The sequence below is a fragment of the Fopius arisanus genome, unplaced genomic scaffold (assembly GCF_000806365.1).
Source record: "Fopius arisanus strain USDA-PBARC FA_bdor unplaced genomic scaffold, ASM80636v1 scaffold00083, whole genome shotgun sequence".
In the NCBI taxonomy this organism is placed as follows: domain Eukaryota; kingdom Metazoa; phylum Arthropoda; class Insecta; order Hymenoptera; family Braconidae; genus Fopius; species Fopius arisanus.
The window spans coordinates 477,812-498,336 of NW_011887822.1; the positions used below are offsets into that span (position 1 = coordinate 477,812).

At 36.8% G+C, this 20,525-nt stretch overlaps 1 protein-coding gene across 1 annotated transcript in view; it reads right to left on the reverse strand.

The window, feature by feature from the left end:
- Positions 1–20,525, reverse strand: part of LOC105270304 (hemicentin-2) — a gene marked incomplete at its 5' end in the record, with an annotated part of 112,149 nt that overhangs the window by 19,155 nt on the left and 72,469 nt on the right. Inside the window, 1 exon segment of the mRNA XM_011311156.1 lies at positions 16,062–16,197. Coding sequence (XP_011309458.1) covers positions 16,062–16,197 — 136 coding nt within the window.

Consider the following 20,525-nt stretch of genomic DNA (forward strand, 5'->3'; position numbering starts at 1 on the left):
CTCCTCTCGATGTCTCGGTGGAAGTGTCTGAGAGGGATCGTAACTCTTTTCCAACGACTCTGCACCGAGTTTCGTCTTAGACCGTCGACTTTACGATCGTACGCGATTCTCCATAGCTTCACAAGCCGTTTTACCTCCCTATCTCCATCTCACTCTCACTCTCACTCTCGTTCACTCCCACTCATTCCTCAGTGACATAAGCACATGTTTTTTTCACCTCTTCCAGCTCCTCCCACACCCACCATCGCCCACACCCCTCTTGGTGCATCCATAATTCATACGACATGGTTTATATTTACAGAAGTTTCTCTAATGCTGTGGAAAAAGTTTTATGGGAATTACTTATTTCGGTGGGAGGGAGCGGGTTGTGTGTCGAAACGATTCACATTGCAATATTGCGAGGGGAATGACGAAAATTTTCTGGGGGATTTATTGCCTCCGTGGAAGGAATACATGGCGATTATTCTGTTATTTCATGTGGCACCGAACTCGTTCCGTTTTTCATGGTTATTGTTCTAGCTGAGAATACCCCGGAGATGGCGAAATTTTAGGAGAAACTAGAGGTGATTGCTTGCTATTCCCGTTGACTTTTTTCATCACTGAAAAAAAAACCATCATTTATTTCCGGATGCATTCACCCAAATTGACGATTTTTTTTTATAAACAAATTGATCATCGATGGAGAGAAATGTCCAAGGAGAATTATTACTCCGTTGGGCACTAAAAACGTGGGGAAAAAGGCTGGAATACCAGAATTTATATTTGCTTCACGAATAAAAATTCCTATTAATAGCGTAAAATTTCTAGTACATTCCGTAATTAATCGTATGTGCCCTCATAAAATTTAAAATAGCACTATAAAATTTTAAGGTCCATCATTTTTTACTTGAGGTTGAATCAAAAGTTGATAGAAATTCTTTAAAAATTCCTATCCAGATCGATATTTTTTATGGTGTTCTCTTTTAATTTTTACTGTACTAGACAGCATTTTTTCCAAATACTTTTTAATCCGATATCACTGGTTAGCGATGAACCCCGAATGTTTCCGATTATTGCCGAAGTTGGACTCAACGATGGTAATTATTGCAACGACTTTGAATTTTTACGTGGGTTATAAAGAAGTTTTTCTAGGGCGATGGAGAAATTTTACTGGGCGCTCTGGTAATTTTTCTTAGGCCTACAGTTTACCCTGAGATTTTAACGGATTACAGTAATTTTTATCGTAATCACACTAAAAATTCATAAATTTTTCCCCCACAAATCTTTCCTCTGTAATAATTTCAGTTTGCTGTTTCCATTATTTGGTCTATTCCAAGAAGAATTCAGTACCTTCAGCTTTCCTAGTAATTAAAAATGTTGTAATTCTAATTATCGAAAATTTGTTCTCCCAATTTTTTATTTGAATACTTGTCACATGGCAGGTAATTCTTTCGGCCATAATTTCGGAGTAATCTTCGGTGCATGGCATTTTAAAAAATGGTCCGTACCTCCTCATATAGCCCTCCATTAATCAGAGTTGGAAACATGAATTTATGAGTCCAATGTCTCCATTTAGAGAGACTGATCGAGAGAATTTATACTCTGAGCTCATTCATATGTGACAACCTATCACTTTTCATCATTGTTTACAATGTAATCCTTACACCTGCCCTTATTCTCCTCCAATTACGGATAATTTGGGCAATGAATCTATTCTAATTACTAGGATTGATCCTGTCATTCATCAAACTTTAATAGGTGGATCATAAATGCAGATTGGACTATCGTCAGTGCATACTATCGAAAGACCGGGGCTTCCATTAATCGGATTGACGGTAACTCTTTTGCCCGGAAAAAATCCTTCTTCAACCGTCGATATCTAGTGTACAGTTCACTGGACTAATGAATTTTGACCTAGATCTATGATGCTTTTCAGTTTATCTCTCCCTATCAGAATCGAATAAATATTTATTCGGGAATATATTCCGTCTAAAGTTTGTTCATTAAACAACTCCAAACGCATTCGCGAGGCTTCAAAAGCTACCATAAAAATTGCATCGATCATTAAAAATTGAAAACGAACTCCAAATTAATGGAATCGGTATTTTCAAATTAATTAGTTTCTTTTCCACCAGAAAAATAGCCATTCGAATCCGTTCTTAACATCCGCTTTTAATGAAACAGTTCGTGCATGCTGAATATTTTTAACGATATATTCGTTACGAAAATATGCTGTTAATTTATCTCGCAATTTGATAACCCTCGAGTATGTTCGGTTAAGCAGGATCAGTTAATTAGCGCGGAGCTTTTACCGCGGTTTATTTATCGATCGCATCACTAAATTATAAATTCCATCGGCCTGGAAATATTCAATCATTGACATGCATGTGCTCTCTATGAAAAAATCTGGTCAGTTGCACCTGTTCTTTGTTCACGTCATGTCTGACTAAATCTCGGGTGGAATCACTGATTTTTTTTTCAAACCACCAGATGACTTCAGGACATTGCGCATACTTTTCTGATTATATCTCCCACCTTTTCAGCTCGACTCTCGAATGACATTGCAAAGTTTGGAGAAAGAATAAAGAAAGTGGAAGGACTTTGAAACAATCTTTTATATTGGAGAAGATGCGGCAAAATGAAATGGCGCGAACAATGGCCGGTCCATTGTTTCTTCCGAAATTATTAATAATTGAATATATCTGGTGTTAACATCAACTTCGTTGTTAATATTCATATCAAATTATCGAAAATAGACTCTTTATCACATTCTCTATTTTCCATATAATTTTATCTTCAGAATAAATTTTTTTTTAACTCTCTAATTCCAAAAAAATTTGTCTTCTATTTTATGTCAATTTATTTATTTTACATTAGATTGTGATAACCGGATAAATAATTCACCTGTGAATTCAGTTTAAACCTATGAGTTCAAATCATGATCTCTATGAACCAGGAATATTTTAATGCTTTCACAGTAGTATTTTTTATATTTTTCACTCATCCGGTAGAAAAGTAATATCGCTACATAGGATATACGAAAGCCGTTGGTCATGGAAGTTTGTTTATAGGATCTTATCCATGGGGCGAAGAACGATTACATGTAAGACCGAAAAAATTTTAATTAGCCGCGGGATTTCATTATAAGTTTTTATTAACTCATTTTTAATGATTTAGATTCGCAAGCAACGCCCTTTGAACGCAGTAGGAAATAATGTAATAATCGTGTTGAGCGGTTTTTCATTGAGAGAAAGAATATGGTGGCTACATTAAATGCCATTGCTACATTAATAACTTTAAATTTTCCAGAAATAAACAAATTTCATAATTATGAAATAAATAATTCTTCATTCCGAATTCGTTTGTAACTGCCTGAAATGCTCTTCCCAATTATAAAATGAATTTAAACCAGTTGTACCTTCCTTTCTCTCTCATTACCACGAATGCTCGAATGTAAAAACATAAATATATAACATATAAAATATTGCATATGAATTAATATAGATAATTATGAAATCATTTTCATTTGTCTCCTCTTCAGCTTTTGTTTGAGAGCTTTGAGAATAATCCTACAAGTAGAAAAATATTTTAATAAAAATCAAGCAACCTTTCACAAAAGTGATTCCTTTTGGTGAGATCATCATGGCTATTTCAACAACAGCCGTATAATAAAGGGTCTACCATAATTTGATAACTTCTGCTCGGCTTCGCAGCAGTCTTCAGCAAGCAGCGTTAAGTATATTGTTTCAAGAAACTCATCACTTTTTCATTATTCATCCACGAAGGATGCTTACTTCGCTTGTTCCTTAATTCCCTGCCATATTCCCTCCTCAAAAAGTATTTCGATTTTCGATCAAACAAATAAAAGTTACTGAGTAATCGGTTGATTACACATGTGCTGATACTAATCGTTCATTACCTTCCCAATATTCCGATGGTTCTTCCATTTGACCATTACGATTAATTGAACTTCAGAATCGATACGAGTCTTTTTCCGTTTGATCCTGCAAACTATTCAGATGGATCCCCTTTCGTACCGGTCGCTCGTTTGCTCCATTAGATCCTCATAAGCGTTCGATTGTCAGGATTCCTTTATTCGTCTTTTTTCTCTTATGAACTTTCCCCCTTTCCGGTTTGATTCTACCGTACGGCCATTATCAAGCATCCGAAATTCATTTAGCCGCTGGTCACGAGTTAATGCCCAACAAATGGCTATTTGATGTTTGGGTGAGACCTTTGGACAAAAACGACTTATTTTATTGCAACTTTTATTGCAACGAATCAGTCGATTTGGCAACACAGTATTTCTTGTTGAGCAAAAATCAATCACTTCATCCAAACACTTCGAGTTTCTAGACTAGACTAACTAATTAAACAAAGAGCCTAGAGATTATTTCGCAGATTTTTAGACTTAAATTATTAATTGAAACGGAATACTCGGTGTGAAATCGGTATTGATCGACATACACTAGCCAGTATCGGTCCAAAGTTATGATTGGGATATTTGACCGGACTTTAGCCAAGAAGATTTCCAAGGAGGCACTCGAAAGTTGGTTACTACTCTCAAGACATAACTTGCCTGTTGCACTCATCGGATTCAGATTTGTTTGAAAGTTGACAGAAACACCGCATCCTTGAGCCGAAAGGAGTGGTATTTCTTGCATGTTAAGAGCGCTAATTTAACAATTCCATAGAATTTCTCAGTCAAAACCTACCAATTACTTTCAATAATATTTCGTCCTGTCCAATTTGTAAAACAAACTGCCTGTTCTGATTCTAGTTTGACAGATAGTTTGCAGATCAAAGGGCGAATTATTTGAAATGAAGACAAAAGCTCCGACGCAACAATTGCATCAAATTAACAAACATTATATCAATTCTGAAAAAGAAAAATTATTACTCTTCACCGAACTAATTATTCCGTCTCTTTGATGCTCCAGTCTATTCCTTTTCACAAAGAATAGCTCTAACCGCTGTAATTAGATATAATCCCTTTATTAAGGATTTCATAACAAGAGTCTGGCCAATTAGCACCAACCGCGGCCACCAACACTATCAACAATATTAGCAATGATAAGAGCCTCAGCCACCGTTCACAACAATGGTCATAATTGATCTCAATTCATCTCCTACACTCAGACCCCATCGAATTCAAAACTTGAAATGCAGATCTACATATATCTATCTCTGATGTATGATTCATCAAGTTTCATCACTTGCTCATCAAATTCCTATCTCACTATTCTACATTTCAAAAGTTTGAACTCATCTCAAACAAATTGCCTTCCGACCCCCAGCGCTCTGTCACAAATAAAGAAAGAAAAAACCCCTCGGAAAAGTTAGAATAAAGTATATCCGAGAAAGAAATGAACCGAAACAAATAAAAGCGAAATTATAAAACTTGAATAAGGTCAATAAATCAGGTTGACACGTTGAGAGTATCTAATAGGGAGGAAAACCCACGGCAGAAAGTGCCAAGTTGGTTCGGTAAGTATCACCCAAAAGTTAAAGAGGTGAAGAGCAGATAAAAAAGAATAAAACTGAGAAGGAACATCGAACTCCAAATAACCCGCGAGTTTTGCTCGAGTTTCGTCCAGAGATAGAAGGGGAGATGTCTGAAGGGCTATATCCTATCCTCCCACCGAACTTTGTCCAAACGTATCCCGTCGGGAGGTTGCGATGAATATGTTATGCCCAGGGAAACTCTTTCAAAATGATTCTATGTGTAAGTCTCGAGGCCATATGGTGGTTCAGAAGCGTAACTTGACTCCGGTAGTTTTACAGAGAGTCACAGACACTCATAACCATTCCCTTCCCTTCAACCTTTTCATTTCACCCTCTCAACTCTGTTTTTTAATATTTAATAAACCCAGGCGTTTTAAATTGCCAAGAAAATGCGCTGGACGACTCTCAACCCTCTCATGCAAAAAAGGATGTAGAGGGGGTTGAAGAGGGAGCGGCAATGAAAGGCTCAAGGAAACCTTTAACCCTTTAATGGGGAAGAGTCTATCCACTCCTTTTGCCGTGCTTATGAACTCCCACACTATTTTACATCTCTACAGGTTTAGCAACTCGGCAACTTGACGCAGTTAAATTTTTTCCTATAAAGGTGTCTTCGCCTTTTTTATTTTTACTCTTTTGAGTGACTCCATGAAGGCGTGGCGGAATGCACGACGGAGTACTAAATTGAACGCAAGAGTTGGGCACATAAACTGGTGTGCATATTACTGTGGTACTGGATTCTAGGGAAAGGAGGGGAAAAAAAGAGGTGGCAGACGGGCGAGTGGTTAGTTGCACCCGACGTGCATGTGTAATGTAAAAAGAAGTGCGGCTAAGTGGAGGAGCAAGGGGAAAATATAGGGAGAGTTGGTAGAATCACCTCCCCTACTCTCACGTACTCTCGTATATTTTTGTAAAATAGGTTACTCATAAAATTGGAGAATGACATATGAAAGGCCTATTCTGTTGTTTTATGAACTGCATGTTGCTGATGTTAAAGCAATTGAATCAGTAATTGGAGATTCAAAAAGTTGAAAAAACAAAGGAAATGTATTTTTTATATCTGACATGCGATATGCTGAATGCATCAGTGGTTTATGGCTCCGTAATTAATCGTATGTATTTATTAATCGTATCTTTCCAACCATTTTATAACTCAAAATGATTGGTGATCGATGAACACCGAACGTTTCCGATTCTTGCTGATGTTGAACTTAACGATGGTAATTATTGCAACGAATTTGAATGTATCCTTGGTCGATACAAAAGTTTTCTTAGGCTGATGACGGAATCTTACTGAGCCTCAAGTAGCTTGCCAATTGTCAATTATTGGACCATTGCTCGGTTGAGATCTGGCGTACATACTATTGTAACTCAATAATGGGCAAAGATTGGCTCAAGTCGTGGAACTTTATGTCTTGAACGCCAATCTTTAACCAATGTATGGACCAACCTTGACAAGGCCATCATCGGTATACCATCTTTAAACTAATAATAGGCCAAGACTAAAAATACCGACGTTAGGCACTTTGATGTGTCACTGATACCTGGCCAGTTGTATATGCACCAAGCATTGGCTCATCGAAGCTAGGCCAACACTTAGCCAACGGTAACCACGCTTATCATTCGCGCTTAGATGCTAGTATTAGCGCTGCAATATTGGGCCAATACGTGGTCAATGATGAACACACCAACCATTGGTATTTCACTGTCAGGTGAATATCCGACTAATCATACATGACCCAAGCCTCTGCGTCCGTCTTTCGGCCGATGGCTGGCCCACTGACTCTTGACTGACAGACCTTGCCCTAGGCTTGGCCAAGCATCTGCAGCTGAGGGTAAAATGATGATGAGAATATCATAATAATGATATAATCTTATTGTATATATCTGCTTTCACGTGCCGTTCGTAATTAATTTAATTGAGTATGAAATATTTATTAATTCGCCAATATTGGTACTTGACAAGCAAGTCTTGGTCCAATTGGGGGCCAAAATTGCAACATATATTCAGCCCGACATGATCTTAATGCTTGGTTGATCATTGTTTGCCATTATCGGCCCGGCGTTATCATCCAAACGTTAGACCAATGACCGACCATTCAATTTACCAACAGCAGGCCAGTACTGGCTTGGACTGTGGCGTAATTTTTATCGGAATCATACTTAAAAATCAATTTCAAAAATTGACATAATTTCATAAATATTGAAGTTTGAAATTTGAATAATGAAGATCACATTTCTTGACGACAAAAATTCAATTCATTTGATATCTCCGCATCTTTGCAATGATAATGGAGAGAAAAGTTTTTGGAGGTACAATCCGGCATTTTGGTTTCTCAGTCTGAATACCTTTTTATGAATAGACACTTCGTGGGTACATGTGCCAAAGTCCTTAAAGTTAGACCTTTGGGATCTTTGTTTTTGGAGTTAGTTTCTCCGAGGAATTTGTGCACGTGTCTTCCGAGCAAATAGTTTTGAATAAAGAAGAGAAAGTCTTAACTTATGCAGACTAATCTATTATTTTAAATCACTCAGAGACATACGATAATATGGACGTATGAGCATTGAATCGTAATATAAAAAATTGTCATCACAATAACTTCGATAAGAACAGTGGTGCAGGTTGTGGATTAATTGAGGGATTAAAATTAATTGGAATTAAATTCGATTATCGGCTCAATTATTACTCATACGGATTGCTTGATTTTATAATTATATTTTCATTTATCAACTACATTCAATCAAAAATCGGTGTATAATATTGGATCAGGGGATTTACAATGCGAAATCCTTTCGATCGTTTAAGGGTAATTGGGTGAGATAAAGGAAATAAAATAATATGCAGCCAGTGTTATGTACATTTTTTTTACACACTGATGAAGTCATTAAGCAACTTTGAAATTTTTCTCTACAGTTACCCTGCTCTCAAGGTATGTGAAATTTTGTAAATTGCTGTACAATAAATTCATCAATACATCCAAAAATTTTCGTAGCATTGCCTGCATTTTTTATTCCCTTTAAATATTTTTTACTGAAATATTTTTTACTCACTCCCTGAAATATTTTTTCTTTTCGCGAAAACTCAAATAAGAGAAAAGCCGACAAAAGAAAAAATTGCTGCGATAACTTTTCTCATATTTTCTATTTTTAGGAGTCCGATAAAATTCCCAATGAGACAATAACTCCTCGCAGTTCCAATCTGATCCGAAAGATAAAACTTGGTAAAAATCTATTTTGGACACAGGAAAATACCAACATATAGATGACAAATAATTTTCACGAGACACTTAACGCGACTATTAAGTCACTCAATTCATGTATCAGCTGTTTAATTTCTAAACTTGAATTACGTAAATAACTCACACGTAACAAGAGCACCGGACGTTTAACCATTAACGTGTGTCAATCGAGTTCACGGTATGGTCAAACCCTCGGATAGCATTGTTTGGTCGTTTTACCGCAGCGCCAAGTTGTTACACCAACGGGCGCCAATCAAACTTGCACAACATCATTAAACATCCGGGCTTTAGTAAATTTCGTGAGTAATAATAATTCCCACGCTTCCAAATCTTCGGAAACGCTGTACACCAAATTATCAATTTGAAAATAAACTATTTATGTGTTCTTTGTTCGAATACAATAAAACTTTTTAAAAAGCTGTCAATTGTTGTGTTGATTTTTTAAACTCCAACCGAATTCCAATGAATTCTCTTCAACAATGAGTAACTCATATTCTCCTTCAACATGTTTTGAACTCGATTACCGATTATATATTAATTATATACCCATATATTCCACATGAATCTCATCGATCTATACATGAAATATAGTTGCGGGAATGCAAATGAACCGCTAATTAATATTCTCATAAACCCGTGCGGATTGATTGGAATATTTAATAGAATATATTTTGCCTTTAATGAATATGCGTGGAATTACTGTGTGGGAAAGTTTTTGAATTAATTAAAATATTTTAAATTTTGATTTCTGTTCCACAACACTATTAGTTCCAATTAAATACTTTACAACTTGGCACATAACAAACGTATCAAAATTTTTTTTATGCCACCGCGGTGCAATAAGTCGATTTTATCGCACACATTCACTTCACCCGGTGTGTTTCAAACTTGACTTCTGCACGGAGTAACATAAAATATTATAGATCACTCGGGTATAAACTTGGTTATCAACGAATGCAAGTACAGATCTCACCTCTGGCTCGACCAAAAATATAAACTTCACATCCATCGACTGCAGAATTTGTGGTCTCATGCGTGAACACACCACTGCAATAAATCGAATTCATTTATATAACATGAAATAGTTGAATACGTTTGTTTCGAAATTAATTTAGCGTTAAGTCAAAACGCAACAGCAATTTTTCCTTCGAGTATTTACAAATTATCCCGTAATTCTGAGGTGGCGCTGCTGTTCCGTTCCGTATTATGAATAGATTGCTTAGGATTTAGTGGGGATTCCCCTTACAATCTTTACTAATTATTCGTATTATTCCGGTACAACCACTAACGAAGAATTTTGAAGTAGAATAATTGTTTGGGTAATAGAAGAAACCATTGCTAACGCAAAAATTTTCCTCACGGGCGAGCCTCCATTCATAACCGCCGAAAAGAATAACCCCATATTTATCCATCATAGCCTTCTTTTTTTGTTTCAATTTTTTCCCTCCCTCGCGAAGATCTATTCATCACAACGACTATGTAGGTAAACAGTGGAAAATAAATCAGTTCAGTGAGGCGTGCAGAAAGATACCTGGCCACTCTTGCCGGGACTATATACTATCCTTTATACCATTCCACGTGAACTTGGTTGGTCCGATAAAACGCAACGGCAATACATATATACAACAAAATAGTAAATTCCATTATACATATACAGAACGGTCGACCCATTGGGGGATGCTGAAGTTAGACCCGAGTGGCCAAAAGATTCGAGTAGCACTAGCAAGCCAAGTGCCTACTTTTCTGCTCTTAGCTGCACGCCCACCGATAAATAACATTGTAAGATCAATGCCGAACATTTATCGCGCCCAGTGATTTGTGGTAGTTGTGGTCATATACAAAGTGACTAACCAAGGACGGCCCTGTGATTTACAAAAAAAGCTGGACGAAACATAGAATTAAGAGAAAGGAAAAACCACAGCCACAGTTTTTTGTACAGCTGGTAGAGAGCCGGAGTTTGGAAATAAAAATAATTTCACGGGTGAGGTGAAAGATGTTTCCGGCGGCGTAACCATGAGCGTTTTTCATTTCCCCTGTGTGTGAAAAGCCACCAGTGGCTGTTCCTCGTTATACAGTTCTTCCGGCCTTCCACTCCTCCTTCAATCGTTGACGAGTTTTCCCTTCTCTCCCTCTGTTGATTTTCCATCGTTGATCTTCATCCCGACGATTCAATAATAATTGGTACGAAAAACTGGGGTATTGCCATCAGTACCTTTTCTCCTTCGTGCAATTATTCGCGAATATCGGTGAATGGATCGCTAAACTGCCAGTCACACAGATGGCGGTATTATAGAAAATAATACCAAGGGAGTTGTTTTCAATAAGTGCTGCGAGGGGATTTAATGTTGATGCCATCGTGAATTCACATTCTGTAATAACAATGCAATCGACTATTGAATTCACGTGAATGTGTCGTTTTACGTGTTTGAAGTGCTGGATAAGGGTAATGTTGCTGTACCCAAACAACAATTCAACTGAAGATGAATCGAAAAGTCGTGTGAAGCATTGGGACTTTTCCTAAGGATTTGCAATTCACTTACATTCAACCATTCGTTCTTTTCGCTCGTTCCATTTTTCTTTACTTTTATCTTATTGTTGACTAGGAAAGCAACAATCCATTGTGATAATCCGTTGTTGTTTTTATCAGATAGAGTGTTCCAAAGTTTGAAGAACAAAACAACGATCCGTAAAATGGGAAATCACGATGAGGTCAGGCATCTCACGAGATTTTTATAAGACTGCCAGATTGGAATGCAAGGTCCTCATTGGTTACGTGCTGAGGTCCTGATCAGGTGTCCATCTGATAAACCTGAAAGGTACACCGTATATTTACCAGGTGTGGCCCTTGTCTGACAGCAGGGCCACCTCGGCTTCCAGATAACTAATTAAGTAACTATAGATAACTTTAATTACTTTGGGATTTCAAAAGAAATACTGTGGAGAACGGATAATTACTACCCGTAGATTTATGAAATTGAAACTGCGAAACGTGAACTCAAATGGATTATATTGATCTGCTTATTAAATATCTAATTACTCATACATGTTTCCTGCTATTTGTACAGGTTCTCTTTTTCTGTTTCATCCCAATCATAATTTAACCATGAAGCGTTAACAAGTGATAACTTTCTAAACGGTAATTTTTAGGAACAGATTATGGCACTTTCAGGTTGTGGTCAGAATTCTTAGACTCCGATGATTTATCGTCAACTCTTGAGTGGCACAGTGGGCGATTCGCAGTCCCATATATTTCACAGCTTTCACGTTGAAAAAGCCAAAAAGAATAATTTATCTGTAGTTAACCGGCCATTCCGAGACTTTAACGAACCGAGAAATCAAATATAAAAAAGAATAGCGGACCGGCAATTCTTCAATTGTAATTAGTCTATTTTTTTCTACTTGTAGATTAACTAGTCGAATAAAGTATACGTAAAATCATTTAGTTGTCAGTTGAGAGGAGTATTGTGCATACTAATCTACACTTGATTATGATTCTGTTTAATGGGTTAAAATGAATGAACTGCCCATTGTCCAAGGCGGTACACCACGATGACATGTTTCAGGAACTGGAGAGTTAAATTGAACAAATGCATCACGGTCTAATCGAAATGCAGTAATTAATCAATTTACGTTGAGTGCAGAGGCCTCGGTGATGTACTCGGCAATGTCAAAATATTCCAACCCGGGGGCTTAGATTGGTATAACACTGAATATATACATGAGTGATGGAAGACTAATTAGTACATGGTACTGATGGTAAATGGTACTAGATTTTTAGATTTAGTCCGCTTGTTTGAGGTTCGTATTATATGTCCAGCCCGGCCTTTTTTGCCAGTCTTAACAGATCTGTTGTCTCCTTACTCGTGACTTGACTAGCGGCGGGGAAAGCAGTGCCCCACCAACGTAGTCTCGTCGCTGCTAATGCCGGACAGTCGCACAGGATGTATAAACTGTCCTCTTTTGTTTCATTGCAGAATCTGCATTTGCATCCCTGCAAGCGTCCGGCATAAGATGGCCTAAGTACTTTTACTGTGATGCAAGTTGATCTGAACGATTTCGATCGAACCGTGAGCCAAATGGTACTAACACCTGGAAAAAATTACCCCCAAAAACATTTGACATTCGAGAATACTTTTTTACGATATTTTTGCTTATCGGATTAGAGTATCGGTCAAATGGAATAATGTAGTTGTATGGAGAAATTAAAATTCCAATTAGGTCCATCAGATAATGTTGTTGTTTTTTCATAATTTTCCCTGATTTTTTAAGAATACGGTACATCGTAAGAAAATCTAAACGACATTTCAATAACGTCATCTGAAAAATGTCAATCATTCGCGGTATTGATTTTACTTCATTGATCGTGACTGTATAAGATGAACAAGACGTTTAAAAAAAACCGCCATCTAGCACCTCCAATTATGATATCCAAACCAATGGAATGACGTTCTATCTATCCAGTTATACAGGTATGATCAAGGGAAGTGTGTAAAAAAATGCATCAGTCAAATGGTTAAAATATGGGTAAAAAACCATTTTTAAAAACTAGCCACATCTGTAGAAAAATTAGACTCATCAACCTGAATTTTAGCTCAAAATGGAACGAAATGACTAATGAAAGTACGATCGACACTCGGACATTTTTCAAAAATATCATTCCTTCACATTTCATAAAATTTCTAGACACTTCCAATAAAAACTGGCCAATAAAAAGAAGAGGAAATTCCATAGTTGCCATGCGTCAACGAAAATTCCCCATAAAATCATTACAAAACAAAACAATTCCCTACCTCGATGATTCCACTATTACGAAAAAATCTAGAATGATTGACAAGTGAAAAAGGAAATACGGCTTCATGAGTTTGCCGTACCAAGATTCCACGGGGTGTGCCATATCTATCGGATTTAATGGATGCTATTAAATTATCTACCTGCAACCAACGCTGATTACAATTACTGCAGACGCTGGGAGCAATTGGTATGCCTGGTCGGTGTGAGCCTCGAATTGTGATGAGAAATCTACGCGTCACACGATTATTTGTATCACCATAAATAGAAGGATAACGATAGTAGGATATCGCTGGCAAGGCCTGGTATCCACATTGGTCGAACTCCTTGGTATGCATAGGTAAACAAGCTGTGACAGATCGGATAGTTACATAACTTAGTCCCTTGACTCAGCCCACTTTCTCGTCTATCTGAACGTTCTCCGTTGGTTATATCAACGCTGTACATTCATATGACTTCACATGCGCAAAATATATACTCTATATCCAGGCCCGTAGGGGTTGAATTACACATTGAGCTCACGCCACTGCGGTCTAGATCGTGCCTGGACCGAGCCAGAAATTTACTGGGTACGTGAATGAATGAGCGGGAAAGAATCCGGTATGCCAGGGTTTTTCTAAAAACAAAAAGACGTAGAGAAAACAATTATCAAGCAAACCTGTTGTTTCATGTACAATGGCTTCCTCACGGAAAATTATCATCAAGTAAAAAATGTAATTCCATTATGCGTGCAAGTACCGTCCAACTTTGTTAGGTAATTAGATTCTTGTTGGGGGTTTGCTGGCGAATTTCTGGGTCTGGCAGATGCTTGGACAGGAACTACTCTCTTGTCCGTTAAAATGAAATTCCGGGGCTGAAGATGGGAATACTCCGTCTCAGTTGGACCTTTATAAGGACCCTGAGAAGCGTCACAAAGGAATTCGTTACAATAATTAAGTTTATTCGACACTGGTGTGATATCTATTCGTCTTTTGGTTGATAGATGATAAAACTTGGGTTAGATGGAGGGTCATGCGTAGATATTCAGCTGTAGGTTCAGCTAGCAAGTGGTTGCTCATAGCCTACTAAATCAATGCCGTGAACTGAGAAAATATTCAGCGGTAATACTCCAAAATCTTGGAAATCATCGGATATTCCTCAAATGTTTGATTGCAGTTGATCGCGTAGTAACGCGAGGCAGTAAATTCCTCCGTGTGATTGCTCACGTTGCGCGTTCGGTAATTTTTCAAAGAATCTCTTGAGACCGTTGATATGCCTGAAAACGTGAGGAAGATATTCGATTAATTTTGAAGGTCCAAACGTATTCCGAGGATGATTTTTCTCATTCCGATTATGGGTTAATCGATGTGCAGTGTTTCGAGCCCCGTGACACCTTTACATTTTTTTTTTAATATTCCGGCCCTTTCTGCCCTATTCTGGCTGATTGGCCCTATCTCACTCTACGCATGCGGCTGTAGATCCTACACTGTACTGTATTCACTCTCCTATAGAACATAGGAGTAACATGGGAAACCACAGGAAAAACCATGTCGGTACTGCCGGTTACTATATTAGCAACCTCCGGTTCATCGGTGCCTGTTGAACAGGGAATCGAACTCACAACTTTCAGAACACTAGACTCCTAGCCACTGTGCTACCGACGTCGGCATATCCTCACATTGTTCTCAATTTTATAATTATTTTAATGTGGAAAAATCTCAGTTTAACTTCAGGCCCACCTAACCTGAACTTGATCAGAATGATTAAAGATAAGCGAACCTCACGTTTAGATCAAGCTCGCCATATCAGAACCTGATCAAAGGAGTACGGATCAGGTTGAGTAAATCGAAGATCAGTCTCCGTCAAGTTCTTCCTGATCAGTTGAAACTGACCACCGCCATGTCAAGTCCTGATTTAGCCGCAGGCTCACCTGACATAATTTCCTTCGGGATAGCTCTGACGGCAGAGACATCATAAAAGCAACACCAAAGCCGAGGTGCAGAGGCCAATGAGGTCAAAATCGAGATTAAAAAAATTATCTGTTATGTATCTCAATATCTTGCAAATTATGGAAAAATTCCTCAATGAATTTGGAAATTTTCTTCTAAATTTTGAAGTCCAAGAGTAAAAATGAACCAGACATTCCACATCGTCTCGCGATTTACTACGTGTTCCCCTTTAAATGCATTCTTTTGTGGAATTTTCATGAGGCTAGAGGTAAAGCGTCACATTATAATATCATTAATCCGAGATTACATATCATGAGAGTATACACCCATATAATTGAGTGTTCATCACTCGAAGAGTTTAAACAATTTATAATCACCGAATAGTCATATATATCATGGAGGGATATCATGTAAGCAATCTGTTAAGTAATCAATTCTCAAGTACACGATTATAATAAAACGGCAAAAACGTTTTCACTTCCTCAGTTTTTTCGAATGCGAAACAGATCCGTCTCTGAATAGAATATCACAGACTCCGGTCCATGCGAAACTCATCGCGACAATCTGATCCAGTTGTTATCAGTAATCCGATCGAAACAATTATTTCTTAATCAGTATTACTCACAGTGTACAGTAAGATTCCACCGGTCCTCAATAACGGCCTCCGATAATCTCGGATTCTCTGCTCGACAGATCAAGTACTTGCCGTCGTCCTCGTGGCTTGGGTACCACTCTAAAGTACTCTCGCTCGTTGATCCGTCCTGCAATTGAAGCAACGTATAGAATTACGTATTGGATGAACTTTATTAGAAACATAAGTAGAGATAGTTTCTTCTATCTGCGTATAAATGACATCTTCCTCGAAATTGTTTATTGATTTCGCGCGATCACGTTCTCATCGCATATCTGATACATTTCATTTCCAACGTGACCAGCAAGTTAGATAAAACAAAGAGTATAACAAGGATTTAAGTCTTACAGTTCCTTATTCCTTTTCTTCCCTTTTTTGTTTCATTGGAAACAGATTTATATATTCAGGATCAAGTGAATCCTGAACTCTACAGAATATCAAGTATCTTTTAACCCAAGTATTTAATGTAGATTTTCTATTGGACTCACATGAGTGTTTAGGAGATTAATTAGTAGGTACTTAGCTCACCTGAAGATGAGGGTTTATTTCATTATTAGTTTAAGTAACTACTGGGGTAAAGTTCTAAAAGTACTAAGCAAGTAGCGTTCTCAGTACTTATGGTTTGTAATGGAATAGAACCATTTAGATCGACTAAAGACGGACCACCTAAAGTACTTAGTACTGGAATTCTTCTAAGTACTAACTAGATAGATTTTAGAGTACTGAGTAATAATTCTCTTAAGTCTTTAGTACTTGTACCGTTCTAAGTATTCAGTGATCAGTGCAGCTTACTATTCAGACCGCATAAGTACAGAATAATTAAGGCACTTAGTAATTAGGGCATTCTAATTACTAAACAAGTAGAAAGAGTGCTTCGAAGCTTAAGTGCTTCGTTAAAGTATAACTTTGTTGGAATATCAAGTTAAAATTCATAGAAATGTGTTGAAGTGATTTATGATGATTACAAAAATTAATTGATATGGAGGGCTCCACGGAGTCGCCTCAGAGTTTGTATAAACATAAACAATGGTTTCACAAGAAATCATTGTAGAGTTCTTTCTTTGGTGACGAATATTCTTATGGTCTTTGTGGCTAGTCTTTAGTCTCTTGGAGATATTGATAAAGAATGATTTAATTAAGAAATAGTGATTAGAGTTTATTAATTGTGTTTTTATTAATTTAACTATCCCATTTCCAATAAACTTAATACTTTAATGAGGAGTTCAAGTATTGATTTAGTTTGTATCACTGATTTGAAAAATATAATCACGTGATTTTTGGATTCTTTGGCTCTATTCATTTCAATTTGCTGACGCAAATCAATCTACAATAGCAGAATCCAGTTGTTCAATTATAGTTTCATAATTAAGTTTTAAAAAAATTAATGGCTGAGGGGCGTGTATCGCACACGGCCACTCACTCCCCATTGGTCAACCATTCAACTCCCTCTTTATCTGCTCTCCCATTCAACCCAAAATCCCAGCTAATTGCAACACAATAAATTGATGACATGTAAATTATGTGAATCCTACTGAAATTTCATAACCACAATGGTCAGTGTTATTCGTTAGTCTCTGTCTGGGTATAATGTAACAATGGGAAACCCCTCCGCCACCTCAACCGTTTCATGTCACCAATTCTGTGGAAATTAATTCATCTGTGGAAATGCTGGAGTAGACATTTTCGCAATGATTTTTTATTTACTCACACATATATATACTTAATAAATTTAATGTGTCCCTCATTCCTATAATTTTACACAATTTACATAATTTATTCAATTTTCTATTATTCGAGCACAATATTTCACGTGCATTCAGCGGGAAAATTATATCTCTCCAATGAATGAGTTAATTCGAATCGATTCATCTATATATTCCGCATTATTTCTTTCACATTGAAATCGTAAAATCATCACATGAATGCTTCATTATCATTTTCTGATCATTGAAACTCCAGGACTATCAAGTATCATAAAGGCATTTTCATTACAAATCAGTGACAAATTTGGAACGTGATTTAATATTATATATTGTCGAATGAGATTTTTGCCCGTCAATTCATGTTTGAATAGTTGAGTTAATCAAATAACTCTATTTAATATTCAGATCAAACAATTGAGAATAAAATTTGTCAAAAAATAGAATTATATAGTCGAAAAAATATTAATTAAAAGGACATGCGAAATTATGATTGGTCGACGCGTTGACCCGTGAGCCATCAGTTCTAGCCCCTGGGATATTAAAATCACGAGCATTCGAATGAAACTACCATTGGGATATTAAAAATTCCGTCGAATATGACTGGTCATAAAAAAACGGTTACGACTTTCATTATTTCCTCGGTTCTGGTAACTCAAAATTCTCCTCTATTTTTCTCTACATTCTGCCACAGGTAACATATCGTGAATCACCTACAAGGGAGATGCTGAAATTATGCTTCCCATTCTAACGCTCATCCTCTGGTGAAAACATAAAAAATGCTATTCAAGCAATATACTTCAGCATGTATAAAATACCAGGAGCATAAAAAGATTTTTTGTTAGAAAATAGCTTTCCGAAACAGAAATTTCAGTCACGCCGTTTATATACTAATACAATTTTGGGACTTACGATCCAAGAAAGGGGTCCTCCTCAATTCAGAATTACTGCGTCATTTCTCTCCAATAATTATTGATCAGCAATTCAATCATTAATGAATCGTTAAATAGAGTTTCATCTGGTCTTTTTCTCTACTATTATTTGCTAATGATTTGAAAATCTCTTTATTAACGATTGAATCTCTCTTTCAACGGATATTCATTGTATGAAAAACCGGATGGAACCCTTTGCAAAAATTCTCCAATTACGCTCGTCATTACGCAATCCAGATGAATAGTCCATAAATACTCCGAAATCCCGTAGGAAAATCCGCCAGAAATACTCGACAAAAATAAAATTGCTCCGATTTTTCCGTATGAAATCACACGACTATGACCTCTCACTCCCCTCTCTACCAGTCTATTTTTTCCCGTGGGTCTGTGCAAATAAAAACAAGTGGAAAGCCCATGGTACGGAAGATTATGAAAAAAAAAATCCCCCCGACGTAAAACCAAAAAAACCTATTGAAAATACGAAAATACAACAAAATACAGAGTACCATCAAACTGGTTAAGGGCGCGTTGGAGTTGAAGTGAGATAGAGAAAGGAAACTAAGCCAGATTATAAAACGAACCAGATGTGTGTGTCAACTTTTCTTCTCACGGGGCCAAACGCATTCCCTTGGAAATAACACCGGAAAAACTCCCTTCCAATTCCCGCTTAACCTCTCGACCAGTGCTTCCTCCATCGTTATCTCAAATTCCCTGCAATTGTATTTTTTTTATAAGAAAGTACCATTTGATGCGTATTGCCAAGGGGACGGCGAAACACTTTGCTTTTATTGATAAGCTATCGTCGCACCATAACCTACAAATGGTTATGATTATTACTGTCATCAAAGATCATCTTCATGCCCCGAGAAAAAATTCTAATAGAAATTCTATAATTGATAAGAATTATGGATCTCCTTCCACAGCCAAAAAATACACTGAAAGGCATGTGCGGCCATTTTATTTTAATTGCACTGGAAAAAAGATATTCAAAAAATTTAATATGTGGATATATATAATAAAATATGTATGTATATGGATTTTTTTGTTATCACTGCAATAAAAAAAAATTATGAATTCTTTAGCAAATGTACGGAATCACTAGGATAAGTGCATTCTGAACTTCAATTTTTGATGAATATCTGTGGAATGAGGGGAGATATCAAAATTTTTATAAACATCTTTTTTTTAGTGTACATACCGCTCTACAAAAAAGATATTTATAAAAATTTCTGTATGTCCCTTCATTGGGGAAATATCCAGCGCATACTATCCAGGTGGTATGCGCTGATTTTAATTTGCTAATTAACTACAAAATTGATATTTATTTAGGATTCAGTGTTTTGACAACGCTATCATGTCGTATTAATTAAACTGTGAGTAGCACCGAGAGCTTTTATTTTGTTGACATTTAATTGTTATTGAAAACATTTGGGTTTTCAATTACCAAAAAAATCATTACACCAAATTAGAGTGAAAAGCCCGAACCAAAAATAATTCGAATTGTGCTGAATTCTGTCTGCATAAATACAATATTTATTAAATACCAGAGTTTATTTTCAGTGTACAATTTTTTTTTAATCCACGCCGGAGGACAAATCATAATCCACTTCTGTCAAGTTTCCCTTATTTTCAATATCCAGTCGGCGGATTAGGCGCCACCCTGTCCTTGTCCTTAATCTTCCCGTGACATTTATAGCCATTTTTTCCCCTGAATTTGAGTATATGTATTGAACGAATAAATTTAAGGGCGATTACTCATCTCCATATTTGTCCCCACTCATTCGATATATTACGCCCGAAGAAAGTAGAGGAATTCAATAGATCAA